This window comes from Dendrobates tinctorius, unplaced genomic scaffold (assembly GCF_039654945.1).
Source record: "Dendrobates tinctorius isolate UK_male_01 unplaced genomic scaffold, ASM3965494v1 ptg000175l, whole genome shotgun sequence".
NCBI classification, from domain to species: Eukaryota; Metazoa; Chordata; class Amphibia; order Anura; family Dendrobatidae; genus Dendrobates; species Dendrobates tinctorius.
Window position 1 is genome coordinate 87,867 of NW_027361842.1, and position 22,134 is coordinate 110,000.

Below are 22,134 nucleotides of genomic sequence, written 5' to 3' on the forward strand. Positions count from 1 at the left end.
TCCTCAGAGTTGGTGCCCTTGTTTTTACAACTGGTGGTTCGGTTGCATGGGATTCCTGAGAACATTGTGTCGGACAGAGGAGTCCAGTTTGTCTCCAGATTTTGGAAAGCCTTTTGTTCCAAGCCGGGAATTTGTGACGAGTGTCAGCTTACGCTGAGTCGTTCTTCTTAGAAAGAGTGGACCCTCTGGGCCGTGGCACCCACCCACCTAGGGCGAGCTGACCTAATGAGAACCACCCCCTATACAGGGAGTGTCAGGGGCAAGACCAAGGGGGTGAGCCACCAGGGCAGCTGGACCAGACGGCCGGCTCAGGGAAACAAGACAAGGCAAGACGAGTCATTAATTCAAAGAAACTTCATTCAGGAAGACTTCAGGTACAACAGGTGCAAAACGTGAACACACAGAACATAAGACAAGGTGCGTGCAAGAGCACGCCGAGGTCCAAGACTTGAGGAACTCTTCAGGGTGCAACAGAAGCAAACGTGAACACACAGATTTCATGAAACAGTGTGCGTGCAATGGCACGCCGAGGTCCAGGCATGGAACGTGCGGATGGTACACGGACATCGGACTCCGGACAACAGTCAACGATCAACCAGGGCATCAGGGTCTGTAGCTCAGAAGGTGATCGGCAGGATCCGGACATCCAGAAGTTAGCCAGGGTTCCATGCAAGGAAACAAGAGAGTTAGTGACATGGTGCGTGTCAACGGACACGCCAGGATCAGGTTCACAGGACAGTGGCCTGCGCATGCCACGGGGCATGCCAGGGAGAGGCACAAAGTACGGTGGCATCGGAATCCAAATGCTGGCATCGACTGACAGGGTCCAGGTATCTGGCTACGGACATCAGCTCCGGACATCAGGCCGCAGTCATCTAGGTCCGGACCTCTGGCAGCGGTCGGCAGGTTATGGAATCCGGCAGGCAAACTAGGGTACAGAAAGGAGCAAAAGGAGACAAAGGCTTTGTGCAAGAGTAGCACGAAAAGGCACAGTGCGAGAACCAGCTTGAGTGCAAAGAAGCACAGAGACCACGGCTGGGAGCACCGGCAGGTGGTACCGACGATGGCAGCTGCAAGCGGGCACGACTAGAGGTGGCACCGCTGCGGGGCCACGCAGCCAGACCACTATAGCACTGGACGTGGCACGGCTGGGGCACACAGGCGAGCACGGCTAGAGGCGGCACGGCTGAGGCACGCCAGGTAGGCACAGGCGACCAGGCACGTGCACAGAGGCACGAAGCCACAAGGCAGGGCTAGGCAAAGGGTACAGGACAGAGCCACATGCGAGACAGCATGCAAAGCCTAGTACGAAATGTGCAAGAGCGCACGAAACATCAGGGACAATAAAAAGAATGAGGCAGAGACCTGCGCATGCAAAGAGCATGCCAGGGACAGGGACAGTCTAGCAGCGGAGCGTAGGCCGAAGCCCAGAGCCAGACCAAGGAAGGACCTTGGGACTAGACAGGACACAGAGCGAGGTCTGCACGTGTAGAGACACGCCAGGGAGAGGTTCAGAGCGAGACCTGCACGTGTAGAGACACGACAGGGACAGTCTAGCAGCGGAGCGTAGGCCGAAGCCCAGAGCCGGGCAAAGGAAGGACCTTGGGACTAGACAGGGTACAGAGCGAGGCCTGCACGTGTAGAGACACGCCAGGGAGAGGTTCAGAGTGAGGCCTGCACGTGTAGAGACACGCCAGGGACAGGTTCAGAGCGGAGGCCTGCACATGTAGAGACACGCCAGGGACAGGTTCAGAGCGGAGGCCTGCACGTGTAGAGACACGCCAGGGACAGGTTCAGAGCGGAGGCCTGCACGTGTAGAGACACGCCAGGGACAGGTTCAGAGCGGAGGCCTGCACGTGTAGAGACACGCCAGGGAGAGGTACAGAGATGGAGGCCTGCATGTGTAGAGACACGCCAGGGGAAGGTTCAGAGCGGAGGCCTGCACGTGTAGAGACACGCCAGGGAGAGGTACAGAGATGGAGGCCTGCACGTGTAGAGACACGCCAGGGGAAGGTTCAGAGCGGAGGCCTGCACGTGTAGAGACACGCCAGGGACAGAGATAGAGGCAGGGTACCTGAAGCCACAAAGCAGAGCGAGACAGGAAACAAGGAACAGAATCAGAGCAAACAAGGACTACAAGGCAAAGCAGGGCAAAGACAAAACATGGCACGAAGGACAACACTAGACAAGACACGAGACCAGAGACGGAATACGAGCACCGAGCGTGTGCAGAGATGCACGACAGAGCAGAGTGCAAGGGCATAGAATAGCGGGAGCGCCCCACAGACCAAGCAGCCATGCAGGGACACCACACAATGCTCAGGCCCTGAGCATAGGAAGGGGCGGCCTGATATAGGGCATATCACCTCCTCTTCCAGGTCAGGACCAGGGGAGCACTTCTGGGTTCAGGTCCACAGGATAACAGAGCGTAGTCACATGATCGGATTTCCAGACATGACGAGACGACTGCAGAATCAGTGCTGAAACCTAGACAGGTCACATGATCAGAGTTCTAGACATGACGAGATGATTGCCGAACCAGACAGTGCAGGATCTTTAGGAAACGTCACATGATCAGCGTTTCAGACATGACGAGATGATTGCAGAACCAGACAGAGCAGGATCCAGGAAACATCACATGATCAGCATTTCAGACATGACGAGATGACTACAGAACCAGACAGTGCAGGATCCTAGGAAACATCACATGATCAGGGATTCTAGACATGACGAGAAGATCACAGAAGGCAGAGCAGAAAAGCAGGCATCCTGCAGCTCAGACATGAGGTGAGTGTGCACACTGCTCTAGGGAACGAGCAGGATAGCAGACAAGATATGCACATGCACATCGCTCCAGGAGTTCTTGAGAGAAAACAGACATGGCAGACATGACAGACACGGCGGACATGACAGAATTCAGTTATCTTTCTCCTCTGCGTTTCACCCACAGACCAATGGGCAGACTGAGAGAACAAACCAGACGTTGGAGTCCTATTTGAGATGTTTTATATCTGCTGATCAGGATGATTGGGTCTCATTTTTGCCCTTGGCCGAATTCGCCCTAAATAATAGAGCTAGTTCTGCCACATTGATGTTGCCCTTTTTCTGTAACTTTGGGTTTCATCCTCGATTTTCTTCAGGGCAAGTGGAATCTTCTGCCTGCCCAGGTGTTGACACTGTGGTAGAGAGAATGCAGCAGATTTGGGACCAAGTGGTGGATAAGTTGTCCCTCTCTCAAGAAAAGGCCCAGAGGTTTTCCAACCGGCATAGGACCACTGGTCCCCGGTTTAAAGTGGGTTTTGTTGTCGTCAAAAAATATCTCTATGAAGGTTGCGTATCCAAAGTTCAAGCCAAGATTTATTGGGCCTTATAGGATTTTGGAGATTCTTAACCCGGTTTCTTTTCCATTGGCTCTTCCAGTTACGTTTAAAATCCATAACATGTTTCATAAGTCTCTGTTGAAGAGGTTTTTTGAGCCAGTGGTTCCTATGGCGGCACCTCCTGACCCTGTGTTGGTTGAAGGTAATGTGGAATATGAGGCAGAGAAAATACTGGGTTCTCATCTGGCTAGACAAAGACTCCAGTATTTGGTCAAGTGAAAGGGTTATGGCCAGGAGGACAATTCTTGGGTCTCTGCCTCTGACATTCATGCCAATAGATTGGTTCGTGCTTTTCCCCGGGCCCATCCTGATCGGCCTGGTGGCATGGATGAGTGTTCGGTGACCCCTCCTCAAGGGGGGTACTGTTGTGAACTCATTTTCTGGTTTACCTCTGGCTTCTGGTGAGGGTGGTGGAGCTGGCTGTGTTGACAGAGGAGTCGTGAGTTCTCCATCCAGGTTCCCTCTGGTGGTGACAGCAGGTAATGAAGCTGATCTAAATGGCAGAGACCTGCCACTTGAGGAGGAGGACTGTGATTGGACATCAGGAGTCTCTGACTGGATTTAAGACAGCTGACTCCCTAATTTTGTGCTGGTGATTTTTTCCTGCCCTGAGGTTCTGGTTTCCAGTTCTGTTCCTGCCTTCTCAAGCTAAGTGTGCTCTGCTAGTTTTTCACATGAGATTTGGTCTGGTTTACTCAGTTTTTGTGGTCAGCCAGCCCCTGCTGGGGCTGTGCTGAATTTCCATTCTTATGTCTCTGTTTATGCCAGTTTGTTTTTTGTCCCTGATCAGATTGGTCTCTTTTTGCTCTGTCTTCAGAATATACCAGAGTGCTGATATAGGGAATTGAAGTCTAGCGACTTCAGGGTTTTTGTTATCAGAAAGTGTTGGACATTTTTTGGCAGGGTTTTGTGCGTGTTTGCAGACAGCATCTTTTCTTTCCTGTCCTTTCTAGTTAGTGTGGGCCCCATCGTTTGCTCAGCCTATTTTTCTATCTGTGTTTGTGTTTTCATCTTGTCTCACCGACAATACATGTTTGGGGGCTGTCTATTGCTTTGGGGTCTGCTCTGGGGCAGTTTAGATTTCCCCTTTTCTTGGTTTAGGCTTATATAGTTCTCCGGCTGTGACGAGGCGTCTAGGATCATCGTAGGTACGCTCCACAGCTACTGCTAGTTGTGTGGATAGGATCAGGGGTCTGCAATCCGCTTAGTTACCAACCTCTCTGGTTTTCTGGGGCTTAGCTTGTTTTTAGTTTTTCATCCTCGGTGACCCATTCATAACAGCAGACAGCTGTAGCCTTCTATCTCTTCTGGCTCACCCCTTGCTGTTGTGCCTCCGAGTCTTATATGGGAACAGAGTATTTACAGCTTCCTATTCCTCCAGTTTCTGCTGCAGGAACATCAGTATCCTTACAGCCTTGGAGACCGGGCTCCAGATCATGCGCTATAGCTGGGAATGAGCCTGAACACTCTGCTCAATCTCCCAGCTCTTCTCCTCATGTCCACACACGTTGCCCTCCTCACACGAACTCCTAATTTCCCCTTCCTGGCCCCCAGAGAGTAGCTCTTTCCCCAGTTTTGGTTCAGAGCTCCCTCTGCTGGCCTGGAATAAGAACTGTGTTGTGATTAACTGACAGAGAGACCCTTCATTGCTTCCAAGAATGACATCACACTCCCTAGGAGGAAGGTAATGCCACTGTGGCGACCATACTCCTGGGGGCACCACATTAGCTCATGTGATATGGAGAAATAGTGCTAAGTTGCTAACTGCTGTTGCTTCAAAAGTATCCAGCAACTAGAGGGGTTAAAGTCACAGGAGACAGGGAGTGGTTAGCAGAGCCCCAGGGGGATTGTGGGAACCTTGTTTACATTCTGGCAGCAGCCAAAAGGGATGAGTGGTGTATAATCTGTCTCTCAAATACCTTCAGGCAAGTGAACCATAGGGACACAGGATTCCATTACAGAGTGGAGCTAGGCTAATCCCTATACTGCTACTGGAGAAAGTCTATCATGAGCAGGAAGATAAGTAGGATAACAAGTTGTGTTACAGGGATAATCTCCCTCAGCAAACCCTTCCCCCCCTCCTCCATCTCATGGTGCTAGAAGAAATGTTGTGTACTGCTGTGCCTTTGTAAAGAGTCATGATCTGTGCTGAACTGTGCTAACAAAATAAACTGTCAGTCAATGTGCCTCTAAGAAGCAGCTGTACTGCTATAAAGCCTGTGCTTAAGAGACTTGAATTGTACTGATTGTGCTGTGACATTAAACTACAGTGTTCATGTTGACTCATTAGTTGTTTAGTTGTATCTGTGTGAGCAAGTGGATCCATCTTGTGACTGAGGACGCTGCAGTACATGGTCACCCTGAGTTCTGCCCCTATCTGAACCTAGCAGTGTGCATGAACAGTAACACTCAGCACCTTCTCACGGCATACACAGACATTTTAGATGGAACTGCCCTCTCCTACTCCAGTATCACTGTGTCCCTGTCTACAAAGGCTAAGCAATGAAAATATGAATTGATGTGTAGAAAGTGTGTCCTGAATAGAGCCCTGACCTCCATGCCAAACATCTTTGGGCCACTTTTCTTGTCCAACATCGGTATTTGACCTTAGAAATGCTATGCTGGAAGAATTCATACAGGCACTCCAAAATCTTGGGGAAAGACACAATCACCTGGAGCTATAATAAAGCAATGTGAGATTTCATCTACAAATAACATCATTCAGTGGCTTTCACCCTTGTCTTTATTGATGGATTTAGACGTTTCGTGCTGCTTGTAGCCAATCTTGCTTTGTGATAGTGTGAATGTCAGGTCGATCATCAGGGTTGTGCTGCAGCATTTTTTTGATCAGACTTGCATTTTTCTTCCACTTTTATATCGGGAAACCTCACTTCGTCTGTCTGCTGAATTTTTAACAGTGTATTCAAGTATGTCCTACTAAATGGCATTTCTCCGGTCACCATTATGTAGAGGATCACTCCCAGGCTCCAAATGTCACTCTTTCGTGGGTCATAGGGAATACGATGCAGCACCTACAATAAAAGCCCGTCTTTCTTTACTCCCGCATGGAAATTTTTCCTCTCTTTGTATCCCCCATCCTCACAGATCACAACAATTTCTTGTCAGTGCAGCAATTATCCAATCATTTTTACCATTAGTGTTTTAGTGGCTTGTAGTTTACAGTACTAAACAAATGGATTATAATTTACAAATCTCATCCACATGCTGCGGATATATTCTATTTAAAAAAAACAAGCGTGCCACAGACTTTCATCAGTTGAAAACTATCCGAGGTGAAAGCGACATTAGCTTAATTTGCTAATGCCAGATTATTCTTTAAAGCCCCTTGCACACTGACTGTGATAGTGTTACGTCATTATGTCAGTGTGCACATGAACGGAAAATGATCAAGAACTGATTACCATCATCTGCCTAAAACAGCGCCATCTGGAGCTAGGTTGAGTTAGGGTGCTGTCACACTGAATTTTGGCACCCATTCATTGGTCTCGTCAGGGCATAACGTTTGAATCCCCCTGTAAAACAGGATTTGGGCGTATGCACCAAACAGGGCCATAGGCTATAATGGTGTTGACTGACTGAACCTGTGTTTTGTCGTGCATCATTTTCGGGCGAGTACGCCTACTGGAGACTGACACTCAAATTACCATTATTATCTATGACCCACTCGGCGGATACGCCCGAATCACATTTTGCGGTGTTAGGGGAGGTGGTTCGGACGTGAGTCCCGGCAGGAACAACAAACTGATGACGCAGTGTGATAGCATCCTTCACCAAGGTTTCCAAGGTAAACAGCGGGTATCCAGGAGTCGCGCGGCTCCTAGATACCGATGTTTACCTTGGAAACCAGCGTGCACCAGCGATCCCGACAACGATATGACCCGGTCAGGATCGCTGCTGCATCGCTAAGTGGTCTCTAGTGAGCTGGCAAACAGGCAGATCTCACCAGCGACATAGCAGCGGTCGCTACTTACCTGTCAGACGAGGTGATGAAGACGTCCTCCCGCCCGCGTCCACGCGTCGCTCGTCACCACAGCAGGAAGCCCAGCAGGAAGCGGCCGACGAAAAACAGCCCAGGACGTTCTCGCGCGATCAGCGATAGCCAGCGGGGGAGTGGGTCATGGGTATCACATATAGCGATATCGCTAGCAATATCGCTGCTACGTCACAAAACCAGCGACGTTATAGCGATATTGCTAGCGATATCGCTTAGTGTGACGGGCCCTTTAGAATCCTACTGCTCTATCAGCCAATTTCAAGAGCTATCTGATAGATCTATAAGATTTTAGAGGGCAAGTGTGCTTGCAAGTATTTTTTCTGAATAAACTGTCTTGTGTGTGCACATGAAGACTAACACCATTGCTGGCCATTATGTGACTTCCATTCTGCATTTCCCCTGATGAGGAGTGGTGAATATTATATTTTTTTATTACATTGTGGTGGCCATAATACTGTATGGAGGACTATGGGGTGCATTATACTGTATAGAAGACTATGTGGAGCGCGGTGTACTATATAGAGGACTATGGGGATTGCAGTATACTGTATGAAAGACTATGGGGGCTGCATTATACTGTGTGGACTATGGGGGCTACAGTGTACTGTACTGAGGACTATGGGGAGGGAGTGCATTATACCATATGGAGGACTATGGAAAGTTTAGTATACTATATGGAGGACTATGGGGAGTGCAGTAAACTGCATGATGAAACATCAAACTCCGAGGAAGAATGATGAAGGAGAAAGTGTCAGCGGCTGCTCCTCTATCATTACTTTAAACTGTATCGGCATCCAGGATGCTGACACAGTTGAACGTGCGATGACTGGTAGTGGTGGGGGGGTGATGGCACTGACACACAGGCCCCATAGCTGCTGTGTGGCCTGCTGCCATATGAGGAATGAAGTATACTGTGTGGAGGACTGTGAGGAGTACAGTATACTGTATGGAGTAATATAGGCTGTGCATTATAATGTATGGGAGGACTATGAGATGCATGTCCATGTGAAGGGCTATTTGAGGCCCATTATACTATATGGAAGGCTATGTGAGGGTCATTATATTATTTGGAGGGCTATGTGGAAGCCTTTATACTTTATGGAGGGCTATGTGGGAGTGATTATACTGTATGCAGATCAATCATATTGTGTGGGATCAATCATATTGTGAGGGCTGTGTGGGAGTGATTACATTGTTTGGAGGGATAGTGGGGTCCATTACAAAGTGCGGAGAGGTGTGGAGTAGAGTTGAGCGAAACGGGTCGAACAATTTCAAAAGTCGCCGGCTTTTGGCAAAGTCGGGTTTCATGAAACGAAACCCGACCCTAGGATGAGGTCGGCCACGAGGTCAGCGACTTACGCACCAAAGTCGCGTTTCAAAAGTTTGTTTAGCGCTCTTTTTCAGCCAATCAGGATCCACGGACACTGTGGGCAACGTGATGACATAGGCAGGGGTCGCTACCATCTTTCAGAAGGGCATGCAAGTGATTGGCTTGCTTTGGTGGGCGTCACAGGGGTTATAAAAGGGCGTGCACGCCGACCGACATCTTAGGCTGGTTTCACATTTGCGTTTTTTTGCGCTTGAAAAAAACGCATACGTGTGCATGCGTTTTTTCCCCTATATTTAACATGGGTGCGCATACCTGCGCGCTGGCATGCGCACGTATGCGATTTTCATGCGCTGCGTATTTTTGGGGTGTGCGTTTGTATTTTACAGACGCTGCATGTTGCATTTTTTGGTCCTGCAAAAAAGCGCATGCGCACGTATGCGCACGTTTTGCGCTAAAAATGGCCATTATAGCCTATGGATGCGCATACGTGCGCACTGGCATGCGCATGTATGCGTTTTTTTAGCGCTGCGTTTTTTTGGTGGTGTCCACTTGTTGTACTAGTTATAAACTTCTAAAGTAAAAAAAAAAAAAGTCTATATAAAGGAGGTGCCTGCCAAAACTCTGCCACTACTACACTGACAGATTGGAGAGCAGACAGTCACCAAGGAACCCATCTTCTATCAGCGTCAAGAATGTGAGTATATTACATTATATGCCTGTGCTTTTAAATTATGTATGTACTAATGATTTTTATTATTTTTACATGCAGTATGTCTTCAGAATCCGAATATTCCCCATCGCGGCAGGAATTGGCGCAAGCAGACCGTGAGGTGATTATTTTCGTGCATCTGGTAAGTATATCTGCTGCTACTCCAAATCTCTTACGTTTTTTTCAACTTTTTTAAGACATCATCATCATCATCTTCTGCGGACGGGACTACGGGCGAAGAGCAGGAGCAGCGAAGCCAAGTCCCGGTGGTGATACGGAATGTATGTATCAAATGATTTGTAATGTTCTTTATTTTTTATCTTCTATTTTTACTCTTTTTTATGTTTCTTTTTTTTGTAACTTTTTATTCAATTTAAATTTGATTATTCTAATGAATGTGTTTTGTCTAGGTTCCACAACGGGATGAAGACGTCTACCTGGATAATGAGCAGCTCATCAGCCTGGTCCAGGAGCGTGCGCCGTTGTGGGACAGCCGTGACCGGCTGTACAAGGACAATGTGGTGACCCGGCGGATATGGAAAGAGGTGGCCGCAGCGTTGATGGATGGCTGGGACAGCGCCACAGCATCCTCCAAAAAGGCGTTTAGTGAGTATTGCCCTGCTCTGCATTGTGCCGCAGTGACTGTTGTCCTTGACGGCACTGTTGGGTTTCGTGCTAGGTATATTCTAGCAGGAAACCCAACAGTGTCATCAGGCTCTACAGTGACTGCTTTTAAGTATTGTATTGCTATATTGTGCCGCAGTGACTGTTGTCCTTGACGGCACTGTTGGGTTTCGTGCTAGGTATATTCTAGCAGGAAACCCAACAGTGTCATCGGGCTCTACAGTGACTGCTTTGAGTATTGTATTGCTATATTGTGCCGCAGTGACTGTTGTCCTTGACGGCACTGTTGGGTTTCGTGCTAGGTATATTCTAGCAGGAAACCCAACAGTGTCATCGGGCTCTACAGTGACTGCTTTGAGTATTGTATTGCTATATTGTGCCGCAGTGACTGTTGTCCTTGACGGCACTGTTGGGTTTCGTGCTAGGTATATTCTAGCAGGAAACCCAACAGTGTCATCGGGCTCTACAGTGACTGCTTTGAGTATTGTATTGCTATATTGTGCCGCAGTGACTGTTGTCCTTGACGGCACTGTTGGGTTTCGTGCTAGGTATATTCTAGCAGGAAACCCAACAGTATCATCGGGCTCTACAGTGACTGCTTTGAGTATTGTATTGCTATATTGTGCCGCAGTGACTGTTGTCCTTGACGGCACTGTTGGGTTTCGTGCTAGGTATATTCTAGCAGGAAACCCAACAGTGTCATCGGGCTCTACAGTGACTGCTTTGAGTATTGTATTGCTATATTGTGCCGCAGTGACTGTTGTCCTTGACGGCACTGTTTTTTTTTTCCCAACAGTGGACAAAGTCCGAACACGTTGGCGTTCGATCAAGGACCGCTTCAACAGTGATGTTCGTGCTGAGGGCCAGGTTCGCAGTGGATCTGCGTCAAGGACCAGAACTAGATACCGTCACTATCACGCGTTGCAGTTCCTAAGACCTGTCCTTGCCACGAGATCGTAAGTATTATAAATTTTGGGTTTTTATTTTTATTAATCTGTGTTTTTCTAATCCACAGCTGATGCTTCTTGTAAAGGCATGGTAGTAATGATTTTCCTTTCTTCCACAGCACCTGGAGCAGCACCCTGCAACCTGGCCCTGGAGCGGTCCTTCCTCGGACGTCCTCTGACCCGTCCCAGCCATCCGACAGCCAGGAAGCACCTTGCAGGTCAGCCACACACACAGCTGGTGACCAGGAAGCTGGGCCATCAGGTGTTCCCCTGTCCCAGGTCTCTGCCACTGGTTATGCGGGCACTACCCGCCAGCGGCAGAGGGCCTTGGACAGGAATGTCTTGCCCGAGTTTATGCATTTGAGCGAGGCCTTTAATTCCAGCCTCAAGTCGCTGTCCGACAGAGTTGAAAGCGGTTTTGCACTCATGGAACGTGGTTTTAACCACTTTGAACACCGCTTCAATTCTGTAGAACAGCGCCTTGACCGTCTGGAGGCCGACCTCAACAGACCAGCACACCATTTTTTTAGTAAGATTGAAAAGGGCATGGCGGAACACCTTAGTCCTGAGCAACAGCTGAATGTGCTGCAGGCCTGCAACAATGCTTTCTTGCAGGCTATGCAGCATAATCGGTACGGTCAGCAGTCAGTGGTGTCATTTCCACCTGTGCCACCATTGACTCGCTTCACCTCACTACCGACTTGTGCTGCATACCACTGCACGGACACCTCTATTCAAAGCCAGGACACCCACCGTTACACCACCACAAGTCTGAGTGCAGCTGGTCACTTCACCGACACCACCATGGCAAGCGCTGCTCCTGTCTGGAGCACCACCGCCACTCCCATGCATGCGTGGAGCTCAGCCACCACTAGGCAAACATGGAACAGCCCTGCCGCTACAACAACATGTAGTAGCCCTGCCACCACCACTCCGCAAACCTGGACCATCACTGCCGCCACCAGTCCTCCTGCAAGGACGAGCACTGCCAACCAAGAGCAGCAGCAGCAGCCACCTCAGCAGCAGCAGCAGCCACCTCAGCAGCAGCCACCTCAGCAGCAGCAGCCACCTCAGCAGCAGCAGCCACCTCAGCAGCAGCAGCAGCCACCTCAGCAGCAGCAGCAGCAGCCACCTCAGCAGCAGCAGCAGCAGCCACCTCAGCAGCAGCAGCAGCCACCCCAGCAGACGGGGGACCTACACTCAATATTTGCCCCAAGTTCAAGGCGAAATCAATCAAGGCGGGCATTGGGCCAAAGTCGGTCCAGGCACACAAGCCTACGGCGACATGCCATTACAACAAATGTACCTGAACAGATTTCCTCTCCTCCAAGTGTTCCTAGTTTAATTCCCTTAACTGGACTACCTTCCCCCACAAGTTTTGTTGCCCCTTCCCCTCAAACACCGTCTTCAACTGCAAGTGTTGCATATTCCCTGCACACCCCCAAATTGAAACCATCTGCCCCCAAACGCCGGAAAAAATAATTTTTTGGTTTATTTTTGTGATTAAAAATAAATTTACATTTGTGGTTCACCATTACAAAGTTTCATTAATGTTGTTTGCGCCGCTCACACACACTGATGGGTAAATACATGTTAAAAACCAACCCAAGGCCTAGTATAGTCATATGTGAAATAACACGGACTAGTACAGTCATACCAAGGCCTAGTGTAATAACTCGAGTTTTACCAACTTGGATCTGGTTTCATGAAAAACAAACTGTTGAAACTTGTCTAAAAAATAAGTTTCTTTCTTAAAAAAGTTTCACCAGTTTGTTTTTTGTGAAACAAGATGCTAGTTGGTAAAAATCGAGTTATTACAGTAGGCCTTGGTATGACTATACTAGGCCGTGGTATTTCACATATGACTATACTAGTAGGCCCAAGGCCTACTATACTCATATTTGAAATACCACGGCCTAGTATAGTCATTCCAAGGCCTAGTGTAATAACTCTAGTTTTACCAACTAGAATCTGGTTTCATGAAAAACAAACTGGTGAAACTTGTCAAGTTTCACCAGTTTGTTTTTCGTGAAACAAGATCCTAGTTGGTAAAAATCGAGTTATTACAGTAGGCCGTGGTATTTCACATATGACTATACTAGTAGGCCCAAGGCCTACTATACTCATATTCGAAATACCACGGCCTAGTATAGTCATTCCAAGGCCTAGTGTAATAACTCTAGTTTTACCAACTAGGATCTGGTTTCATGAAAAACAAACTGTTGAAACTTGTCAAGTTTCACCAGTTTGTTTTTCGTGAAATAAGATCCTAGTTGGTAAAAATCGAGTTATTACAGTAGGCCTTGGTATGACTATACTAGGCCGTGGTATTTCACATATGACTATACTAGTAGGCCCAAGGCCTACTATACTCATATTTGAAATACCACGACCTAGTATAGTCATTCCAAGGCCTAGTGTAATAACTCTAGAAACTTGTAAGTTGGAATTGAGCTGATTACATTCATCCACTCAATGCTGACTTGTATTCCCCATGGACTTTCATTGGGGTTGGGTTTTGAGGGTTGGGTTTTGAGAAAATCACATAATTTTTTTTCAACTAGTTGGACAATTTTCTCTTGAAAAAAATTGGTTTCCTGATTCATGGCCTGCAGCTTTGCTCGTTCCAATATATTTCACGCAGACTAGCAATGCTGCATTTTAACTCATATGTGTATTTACCTGCCCAGGTGTGTCAACATCAAAAAATTCAGTTATACATGGGAAGTTTTTTATTTAATTGGAGTTTAAAAAATATAGTGCACTCAGTAATGGTATCAAATAAGGTTTTTTATTACCATAAACAAACAAAAACATTACACCATTTCATCTTGCCAGTGCACCCGTCCTACATCAGAAATAAAGTAGGCCGCAAATTGGTCCCTCATTTGGCCAACTTCAACGGATGACCTGAGAGTGTGCTGAGTGAATTCAGGCAATGGGTTAGGAGCATCATCGTCCAGTTCAAAGGTCGGGTGCTCTTTAGCCATCACAAAGTTATGTAGAACCACACAGGCCTTCACCACCTCATCGACTGTTTCAAGTTTAAGATTAATGGCCGTGCCCAGAATTCGCCATCTGGAGACAAGAATCCCAAAAGCACACTCGACAGTTCTTCTGGCCCTGGTCAGCCTGTAATTAAATATTTTTTTGGTGTGGTCCAAGTCCCGGCTGGAGTAGGGTTTCAGTAAGTTTCCGCACATTTGAAAAGCCTCATCGCCAACCATTACAAAGGGCAGTGGCGGAGCTTCGGTGTGAGGAAGAGGCCGTGGCATAGGGAAATTAAATTGGTGGCCATACAACCTCCGGCCCACGTCTGAGTTTTTAAAAGCCTGTGAGTCATTACCACGGCCAAATGCTCCAATGTCCACTGCTACAAACATACATCCGGCATCCGCAATGGCCATGAGTACTATTGAAAAGTACTTTTTGTAATTATAGTACTCAGATCCCGTTCTTTTGGGTTTGATGATCTGTATGTGTTTACCATCAACAGCTCCCAAACAGTTGGGAAAATTGCATACTGTCCAGAATTTGTCAGCAATTTCCATCCACTTTTCAGCGGTGGGCAGGGGCATAAATTCTGGACAAAGAACATTCCAGAGAGCCCGGCAGGTGTCAGCAACAATTCCAGACAAGGTAGAGATTCCAATACGGTACTGGAAGTGTAGTGAAGATAGGGTTTCTCCAGTCGCCAGGAATCTGTGAACAGACAAAGAAGTAAAATTAATATTTATGTATATTATTTTAAAAAACTATAAAATAAAATATTAGTACATTCACGAAAACTAATTACCCAAGGTTTTTAATACTAAATTTAAAAAAAACCCATCAGACCGCACCCCTTGGTTTTTAAATATTACATACCGTAATGTCACCAGTAGCCGTTCCTCAGGAGGAATCGCACGACGGAGCTGTGTGTCCTGTCTCCGGATGGATTGTTGGACACGAGCAAGCAAATCCCTGAAATTTTCGTGGGACATCCGGATATAATCTGTAAATTTCTCCGGGTTTGCCTGGAGCTCGCTGTAGAGGGTGTGGTATGCCCCACCGCTCTCCCGGAGTTCAACAATCGGATGTATCCACATACGCCGCCGCTGCCGTCTTCGCTGCCTCTCTCTCTTCCTTTGTTCATGGCAAGCAACTGCATACGCCTGAGCCATCGCGATGTCCAAATCCAAGTTGAAGTGAAAACTCTTCCAGCGCAGATCCATGGTCACGAGAAGAATCAAGCAAATGTGAAGAATACTGTAGACAGGGTCTATATATTAACATACCACACCCACAATGAAGTCCCATTGGTCTTGTGTGTTGTTGAATGGTTTTTTTTTTCTTTTTTGGGGGTTTTTTCCAAAATCTGTAAAAAAAACGCAAACACACAAAAAACGCATACAAACGCACAAACACGCTGCGTTTTTTTCCTGCATGCGCATAAAAATGCTTGAAAAAAACGCAGCGTTTGTATGCATTTGTATGCGTTTTTTCAATGCGTTTTTTTGCGGGAAAAACGCGCTGCAAAAAAAAGCAAGTGTGAAACCAGCCTTACTTCTGCCGATCTTAGCATAGGGAGAGGTTGCTGATTCTGTAGGGAGAGCGTTAGGCAGGGAAGAAGACAAAAAAACTGCTTCTGCTGCTAGCGATTTTGCCTGTGCAACACACCAGTCACTGTGTGTGCAGTGCAAGGGGAGGCTATATTGTGGTGGATCAGCGGTGTTGGTTGTTAGGCTGCCTTCTAAGGCTTCCTGACAGCTGCATTGCTGTTTCCCCACTGCTCTGCAAACTGCTTTTTTCAAAGCAATCCCAATTTTTTTTTTTGTCCTGCTAAGGTACTGAGCGTGCATTTATTCACACCATACAGCGGTGTACGCTCCTCACACAGTACCGTGTAACGGCTGTTATCACAGCCACAGTGAAGCTATCTGTGTGTCACTGTGGAAGGATAAGTGGAGGACTTGTTCCGTTCTTACAGACCTAAACTCTAGGGAGATTCCTATTCTGCCCAATTCTACAATTCACTTTTTTCACACCTGTGCCATCGAGCCTGTGACATAGCGCTCTGATATTCAGTGGGCCTCACACAATCCAAAAGTGTCCAGTGTCCACAAGTGTCTGCAGAAATTCAAAATCTCCCTTATCCTGTAGTCACTTTTTTCACACCTGCTGCATCGAGCCTGTGACATAGCGCTCTGATATTCATTGGGCCTCACACAATCCAAAAGCGTCCAGTGTCCACAAGCGTCTGCAGAAATTCAAAATCTCCCTTATCCTGTAGTCACTTTTTTCACACCTGTGCCATCGAGCCTGTGACATAGCGCTGTGATATTCAGTGGGCCTCACACAATCCAAGTGTCCAGTGTCCACAAGTGTGTGCAGAAATTTAAAATCTCCCTTATCCTGTAGTCACTTTTTTCACACCTGTGCCATCGAGCCTGTGACATAGCGCTGTGATATTCAGTGGGCCTCACACAATCCAAGTGTCCAGTGTCCACAAGTGTCTGCAGAAATTCAAAATCTCCCAGAAATTCAAAATCTCCCTTATCCTGTAGTCACTTTTTTCACACCTGTGCCATCGAGCCTGTGACATAGCGCTGTGATATTCAGTGGGCCTCACACAATCCAAGTGTCCAGTGTCCACAAGTGTGTGCAGAAATTTAAAATCTCCCTTATCCTGTAGTCACTTTTTTCACACCTGTGCCATCGAGCCTGTGACATAGCGCTGTGATATTCAGTGGGCCTCACACAATCCAAGTGTCCAGTGTCCACAAGTGTCTGCAGAAATTCAAAATCTCCCTTATCCTGTAGTCACTTTTTTCACACCTGTGCCATTGAGCCTGTGACATAGCGCTGTGATATTCAGTGGGCCTCACACAATTCAAGTGTCCAGTGTCCACAAGTGTCTGCAGAAATTCAAAATCTCCCAGAAATTCAAAATCTCCCTTATCCTGTAGTCACTTTTTTCACACCTGTGCCATCGAGCCTGTGACATAGCACTGTGATATTCAGTGGGCCTCACACAATCCAAGTGTCCAGTGTCCACAAGTGTCTGCAGAAATTCAAAATCTCCCTTATCCTGTAGTCACTTTTTTCACACCTGTGCCATCGAGCCTGTGACATAGCACTGTGATATTCAGTGGGCCTCACACAATCCAAGTGTCCAGTGTCCACAAGTGTCTGCAGAAATTCAAAATCTCCCTTATCCTGTAGTCACTTTTTTCACACCTGTGCATCGAGCCTGTGACATAGCACTGTGATATTCAGTGGGCCTCACACAATCCAAGTGTCCAGTGTCCACAAGTGTCTGCAGAAATTCAAAATCTCCCTTATCCTGTAGTCACTTTTTTCACACCTGTGCATCGAGCCTGTGACATAGCACTGTGATATTCAGTGGGCCTCACACAATCCAAGTGTCCAGTGTCCACAAGTGTCTGCAGAAATTCAAAATCTCCCAGAAATTCAAAATCTCCCTTATCCTGTAGTCACTTTTTTCACACCTGTGCCATCGAGCCTGTGACATAGCGCTGTGATATTCAGTGGGCCTCACACAATCCAAGTGTCCAGTGTCCACAAGTGTCTGCAGAAAATCTAAATCTCCCCTGTCCTATAGACACCTTGTACCTTGTTTTACATTACTATATAGTTTGTAGGATTTTGTCTACATTTCTACCAAAAATGAGGAAGGCTGGTGGAAGAGGCCGTGGAATTGGGCGGGGGTTGGCAGCTGGTAATGATGGTGTTGTGGTGGATCTGATGGTAGTGGCAAAAGCAAAATAGGACCGAATGCAGGAGGTGTTGAGCCTGCGTCATCGTCTGGCTCCATAAGGCTTCGAAGGCTTAGTTTTCTAGGAGTTGGCAAACCGCTTTTAACGCCAGAGCATCAGGAAAAAGTTTTGTCTTACATTGCTGACTCAGTCTCCAGCTCTATCGCCTCCTCTTCTGAAGTTGTAAAAAGTAAAAGCACTGAGTCGTCATTGGAGGCTCATGTTCATGAACCACACCTTTCCTTGTGTCCTTCACCACAACCAAGATTGAAGGATGACGCAGGCCATACTACTGATTACTCCATGGAGCTGTTTTCACATACCATGCCTGGATTATCAAGTGAAATGGTGAATTACCCAGGCCAAGATGAATCTGACATGGAGTGCACTGATGCACAGCCGCTGATAGATGATTCTGCTGGTACATTCACTCAGAGCACTACATTGTCCTCGCAGTGTACAGAGCCAGATTCTGACCCTGATGAGACTCAGGTGCCCCTTACCGCACACTATACCACCATACACGCTGACACAGAGGAAGGTGCACATGACATTGAAGAGGAGGTGATGGATGACCCAGTTGTTGACCCAGATTGGCATCCATTGGGGGAAGAGGGTGCTGCTTCCAATAGCTCAGATGAGGAGCATCCACAGCAGACATCAACATCGCAACAGCTGTTATCTGGCAGGCCCGGAGCACTCCAAAGACAGGTTCCAAAAATCAAAAGAGTTGCTGGACAGCTTGTCCAGAGGGTCAAAACATCACAGCGTGCTAGGCCGCAAAATGTCTGCCAAAGTAGGAAGAGTGCAGTGTGGCACTTTTTTGAACAAAATCCTCATGATCAGGCCAAGGTTATCTGTAAGAAGTGCGCAAAGACCTTTAGCCGAGGGAAAAATCTGAAAAATTTGAATACCAGTTGCATGCTTAGACATTTAACCAGCATGCACTTGCAAGCGTGGACACAACACCAAACCTCAAGTGCCACATGTGCAACTGATCACAAAGAAGGTAGTCAGCAACGCTACATTCTTTCCCCCACTGTAAGCCCACCGGTTAGCACAGCAGCAAATGTTGAGGTGTCGTTGCAAGGCCACAGCAGTCAGGGAATCCCACTGTTATATCAACGAAATACTGAATCTAGGCCATCAGAAAGAACACCAACTCCATCACCATCATCAACCCTCTCTCAGTCCGCCCTGTCCACCGCTACTTCCACCATATGCAGCTCTCAAGTCCGGCTCACCCTCCCAGACACTATGAGTAGGTCAAGAAAGTACTCAGTCTCTCATCCGCGTACACTGGGTTTGAACGCCCACATTGCCAAACTAATCTCGTTTGAGATGATGCCCTTTCGGTTGGTGGAAAGCACAGCTTTCCGCGAACTCATGGCCTATGCAGTACCACGCTATGACCTACCCAGTCGCCACTTCTTCTCTCGCAAAGCCATCCCAGCCCTCCACCATCATGTAAAAGACCGCATTGTCCGTGCACTCAAGCAGTCAGTGAGTGGAAAGGTGCACCTCACAACTGATGCATGGTCCAGTCGGCATGGCCAGGGCCGTTACGTGTCCATCACTGCGCACTGGGTTAATGTGGTGGATGCAGGGTCCACAGGGGACAGCGGTGGTGGGACAGTGCTGCCTAGCCCACGGTATAGGAAACAGTTGGCTGTAGGCGTTCCACCCTCCTCCTCCTCCTCCTCCTCCTCCAGAAGCGAAAGCTCGTCCACAGAGCGCAGTCGTACGAGCACTCCATCTGCAGCTGCCACTGTTGCACACGAGGTTTCCCCCTATCGAGCAGCTAGTGGAAAGCGTCAGCAGGCTGTGTTGCAGATGATGTGTTTGGGCGACAGACACACCGCCGAGGTGCTGGCCGAGTACTTGAAGCGACAAACTGAGTCATGGCTGGGCAGTGTACATCTTGAGGCAGGCAAGGTAGTTAGTGATAACGGCCGTAATTTTGTGGCAGCCATAGCCCTTTCAAAACTCAGCCACATACCTTGCTTGGCTCACACCTTGAACCTGGTGGTGCAGTGCTTCCTCAAAAATTATCCGGAGTTAACAGCCCTGCTCCATAAGGTGCGAAGACTGTGCGCGCACATCCGCCGGTCGCCTGTACACTCCGTTCGTATGCAGAAGCTGCAGCGATTGCTCCACCTTCCCAACCACCGCCTCATTATCGACATTGCAACAAGGTGGAACTCCACCCTGCACATGGTGGAGCGGCTGTGCGATCAGAGGCAGGCCATAATGCATTTGTGGGAGGATACACGGCCAGGCACTTTGAGAGCAGACATGGAGTTGACAGGTGTGCAGTGGTCGAAGCTGAAAGACCTCTGTAAAGTCCTTCAGTTTTTTGAGGAATGCACATGATGCCATCCTAAGCATGAGCATCCCACTTATGCATCTGCTCATTCAAACTTTGACGCACCTTAAGGAGCAGGCGTCTGCAGCCAATGTTGACGAGGAGGAAGAGGTGGAGGGAATCCTTGATGACATTCAGCCATTGTTTGCTCAGAGACCTCTCCTGGACAAGTTGGAGGAAGAAGAGGAGGAGGAGGATGATGATGGGGATGATTACTTAGGGGAGGAGGATGCATCTCGTGGGGCAAGTGAAAATGTTGGCGTGGCAAGGTCTGGTACAGGGTTTGTGTGTGACTGGAGGGATGTGGATTTGCCAGAAAGTACTCCTCCAACCAGCACTCGCAGTGCATCATTGACAGCGGGAACATTGGCCCACATGTCAGATTATGCCTTGCGGATCCTAAAAAGGGACCCCCGCATTGCCAAAATGATGAACGATGACGACTACTGGTTGGCCAGCATCCTGGATCCACGCTATAAAGGCAAATTACAAAACATCATGCCACAGGAGAACCTTGACCTAATATTGGCTAATAAACAAGCAACTCTGGTAAATCGGTTGCTTGAGGCATTCCCAGCACACAGCAGCGGTGATGGTTCTCACACGAGCCGTACGGGCCGGGGGCAGCTTGGCAGAGGTGTTCATGGTGCACACAGCAGAAGTGGTGTTGGAGACAGGGTTTTCATGACAATGTTGTGGACTGATTTTTCAAGTACCGCTCACACAACTGGTAATACAGCATCGATGGAAAGTGACAGGAGACAGCAGTTGTCAACTATGGTTACAAACTACTTTTCCTCCCATATCGATGTTCTCCCACACAGGTCATTCCCCTTTGACTATTGGGCTGCTAAACTGGACACCTGGCCTGAATTGGCACAATATGCCTTACAGGAGCTCGCTTGCCCAGCTGCAAGTGTGCTATCGGAAAGAGTCTTCAGTGCAGCTGGATCAATCCTGACAGAAAAAAGGACCCGTCTGTCAACCCAAAATGTGGATGATCTAACCTTCATTAAAATGAACCATGCATGGGTTTCCAAGGATTTTGTCCCACCTTCCCCTGATGACACATAGGGTGACAGAAAAATGGCTTGCTTTGGTCCACCTCTTCCTGGGACTTGACCTATTTCGCCTTTTGCATCAGCTGAATGTCCAACATCAACATATGCCACTTTCTAAAACTCCCTAACTGTGCTGCCTCCCCCCCCATGGCCGGGGTCACCACCTAGCGCACGACACCGTGCGAGTGCCGTTGCCCTGGACATGTGGGTAGGCCGACTTGGGCGCGGGCTCTGGCACAGGGTCCCTCATAGTGCAATCAAGTGTCTCTGACGGTGGTGGTGCACACCCGCCGTCAGACACGCCGCCGTACTATGAGGGGCCCAGTGCCAGTACCGACGCCCACGAGTGGGCCCCCCTTGCTTGGGCAGGGCCCCAGCATTTGCAATCTTTACCTCTCCCTGCTCCTCCGCTGTGTAGTCTGGGCCGTCAAATCCATACTGTGCCTGACACCGTCTGAGCCTGCCTCCTGATGTATAGACATATCTTTTGAATGTGTACGCTATCCATACATGTTATCCGGGGATACGGTACCCTTTCTCACCTTTGTGCAATCACTTGCAAGCCATACTGGGCCTTACACCATCTGAGCCTGCCTCCTGATGTATAGACATATCTTTTGAATGTGTACGCTATCCATACATGTTATCCGGGGATACGGTACCCTTTCTCACCTTTGTGCAATCACGTGCAAGCCATACTGGGCCTAACACCGTCTGAGCCTGCCTCCTGATGTATAGACATATCTTTTGAATGTGTACGCTATCCATACATGCTAACTGGGGATACGGTACCCTTTCTCACCTTTGTGCAATCACGTGTAACCCATACTGGGAGTGAGAACGGCTGGCGAGCTGTTAAGCAAGCTACAGCACCTGTGGTTTGCACACGTAAGTTTTTCATTTTTTCCAGGAATGACGGTTAGGCCTATTTCCGGAACTGCGGTT

General features: G+C 48.1%; 1 protein-coding gene across 1 annotated transcript in view; it reads right to left on the bottom strand.

Moving 5' to 3' along the window:
- Positions 1–6,135: 6,135 nt before the first annotated feature.
- TSSK6 (testis specific serine kinase 6) overlaps positions 6,136–22,134 on the bottom strand; it is a 33,632-nt gene continuing 17,633 nt past the window's right edge. Inside the window, 2 exon segments of the mRNA XM_073551399.1 lie at positions 6,136–6,232; positions 6,234–6,412. Of these exon segments, the coding sequence (XP_073407500.1) occupies positions 6,136–6,232; positions 6,234–6,412 (276 nt within the window).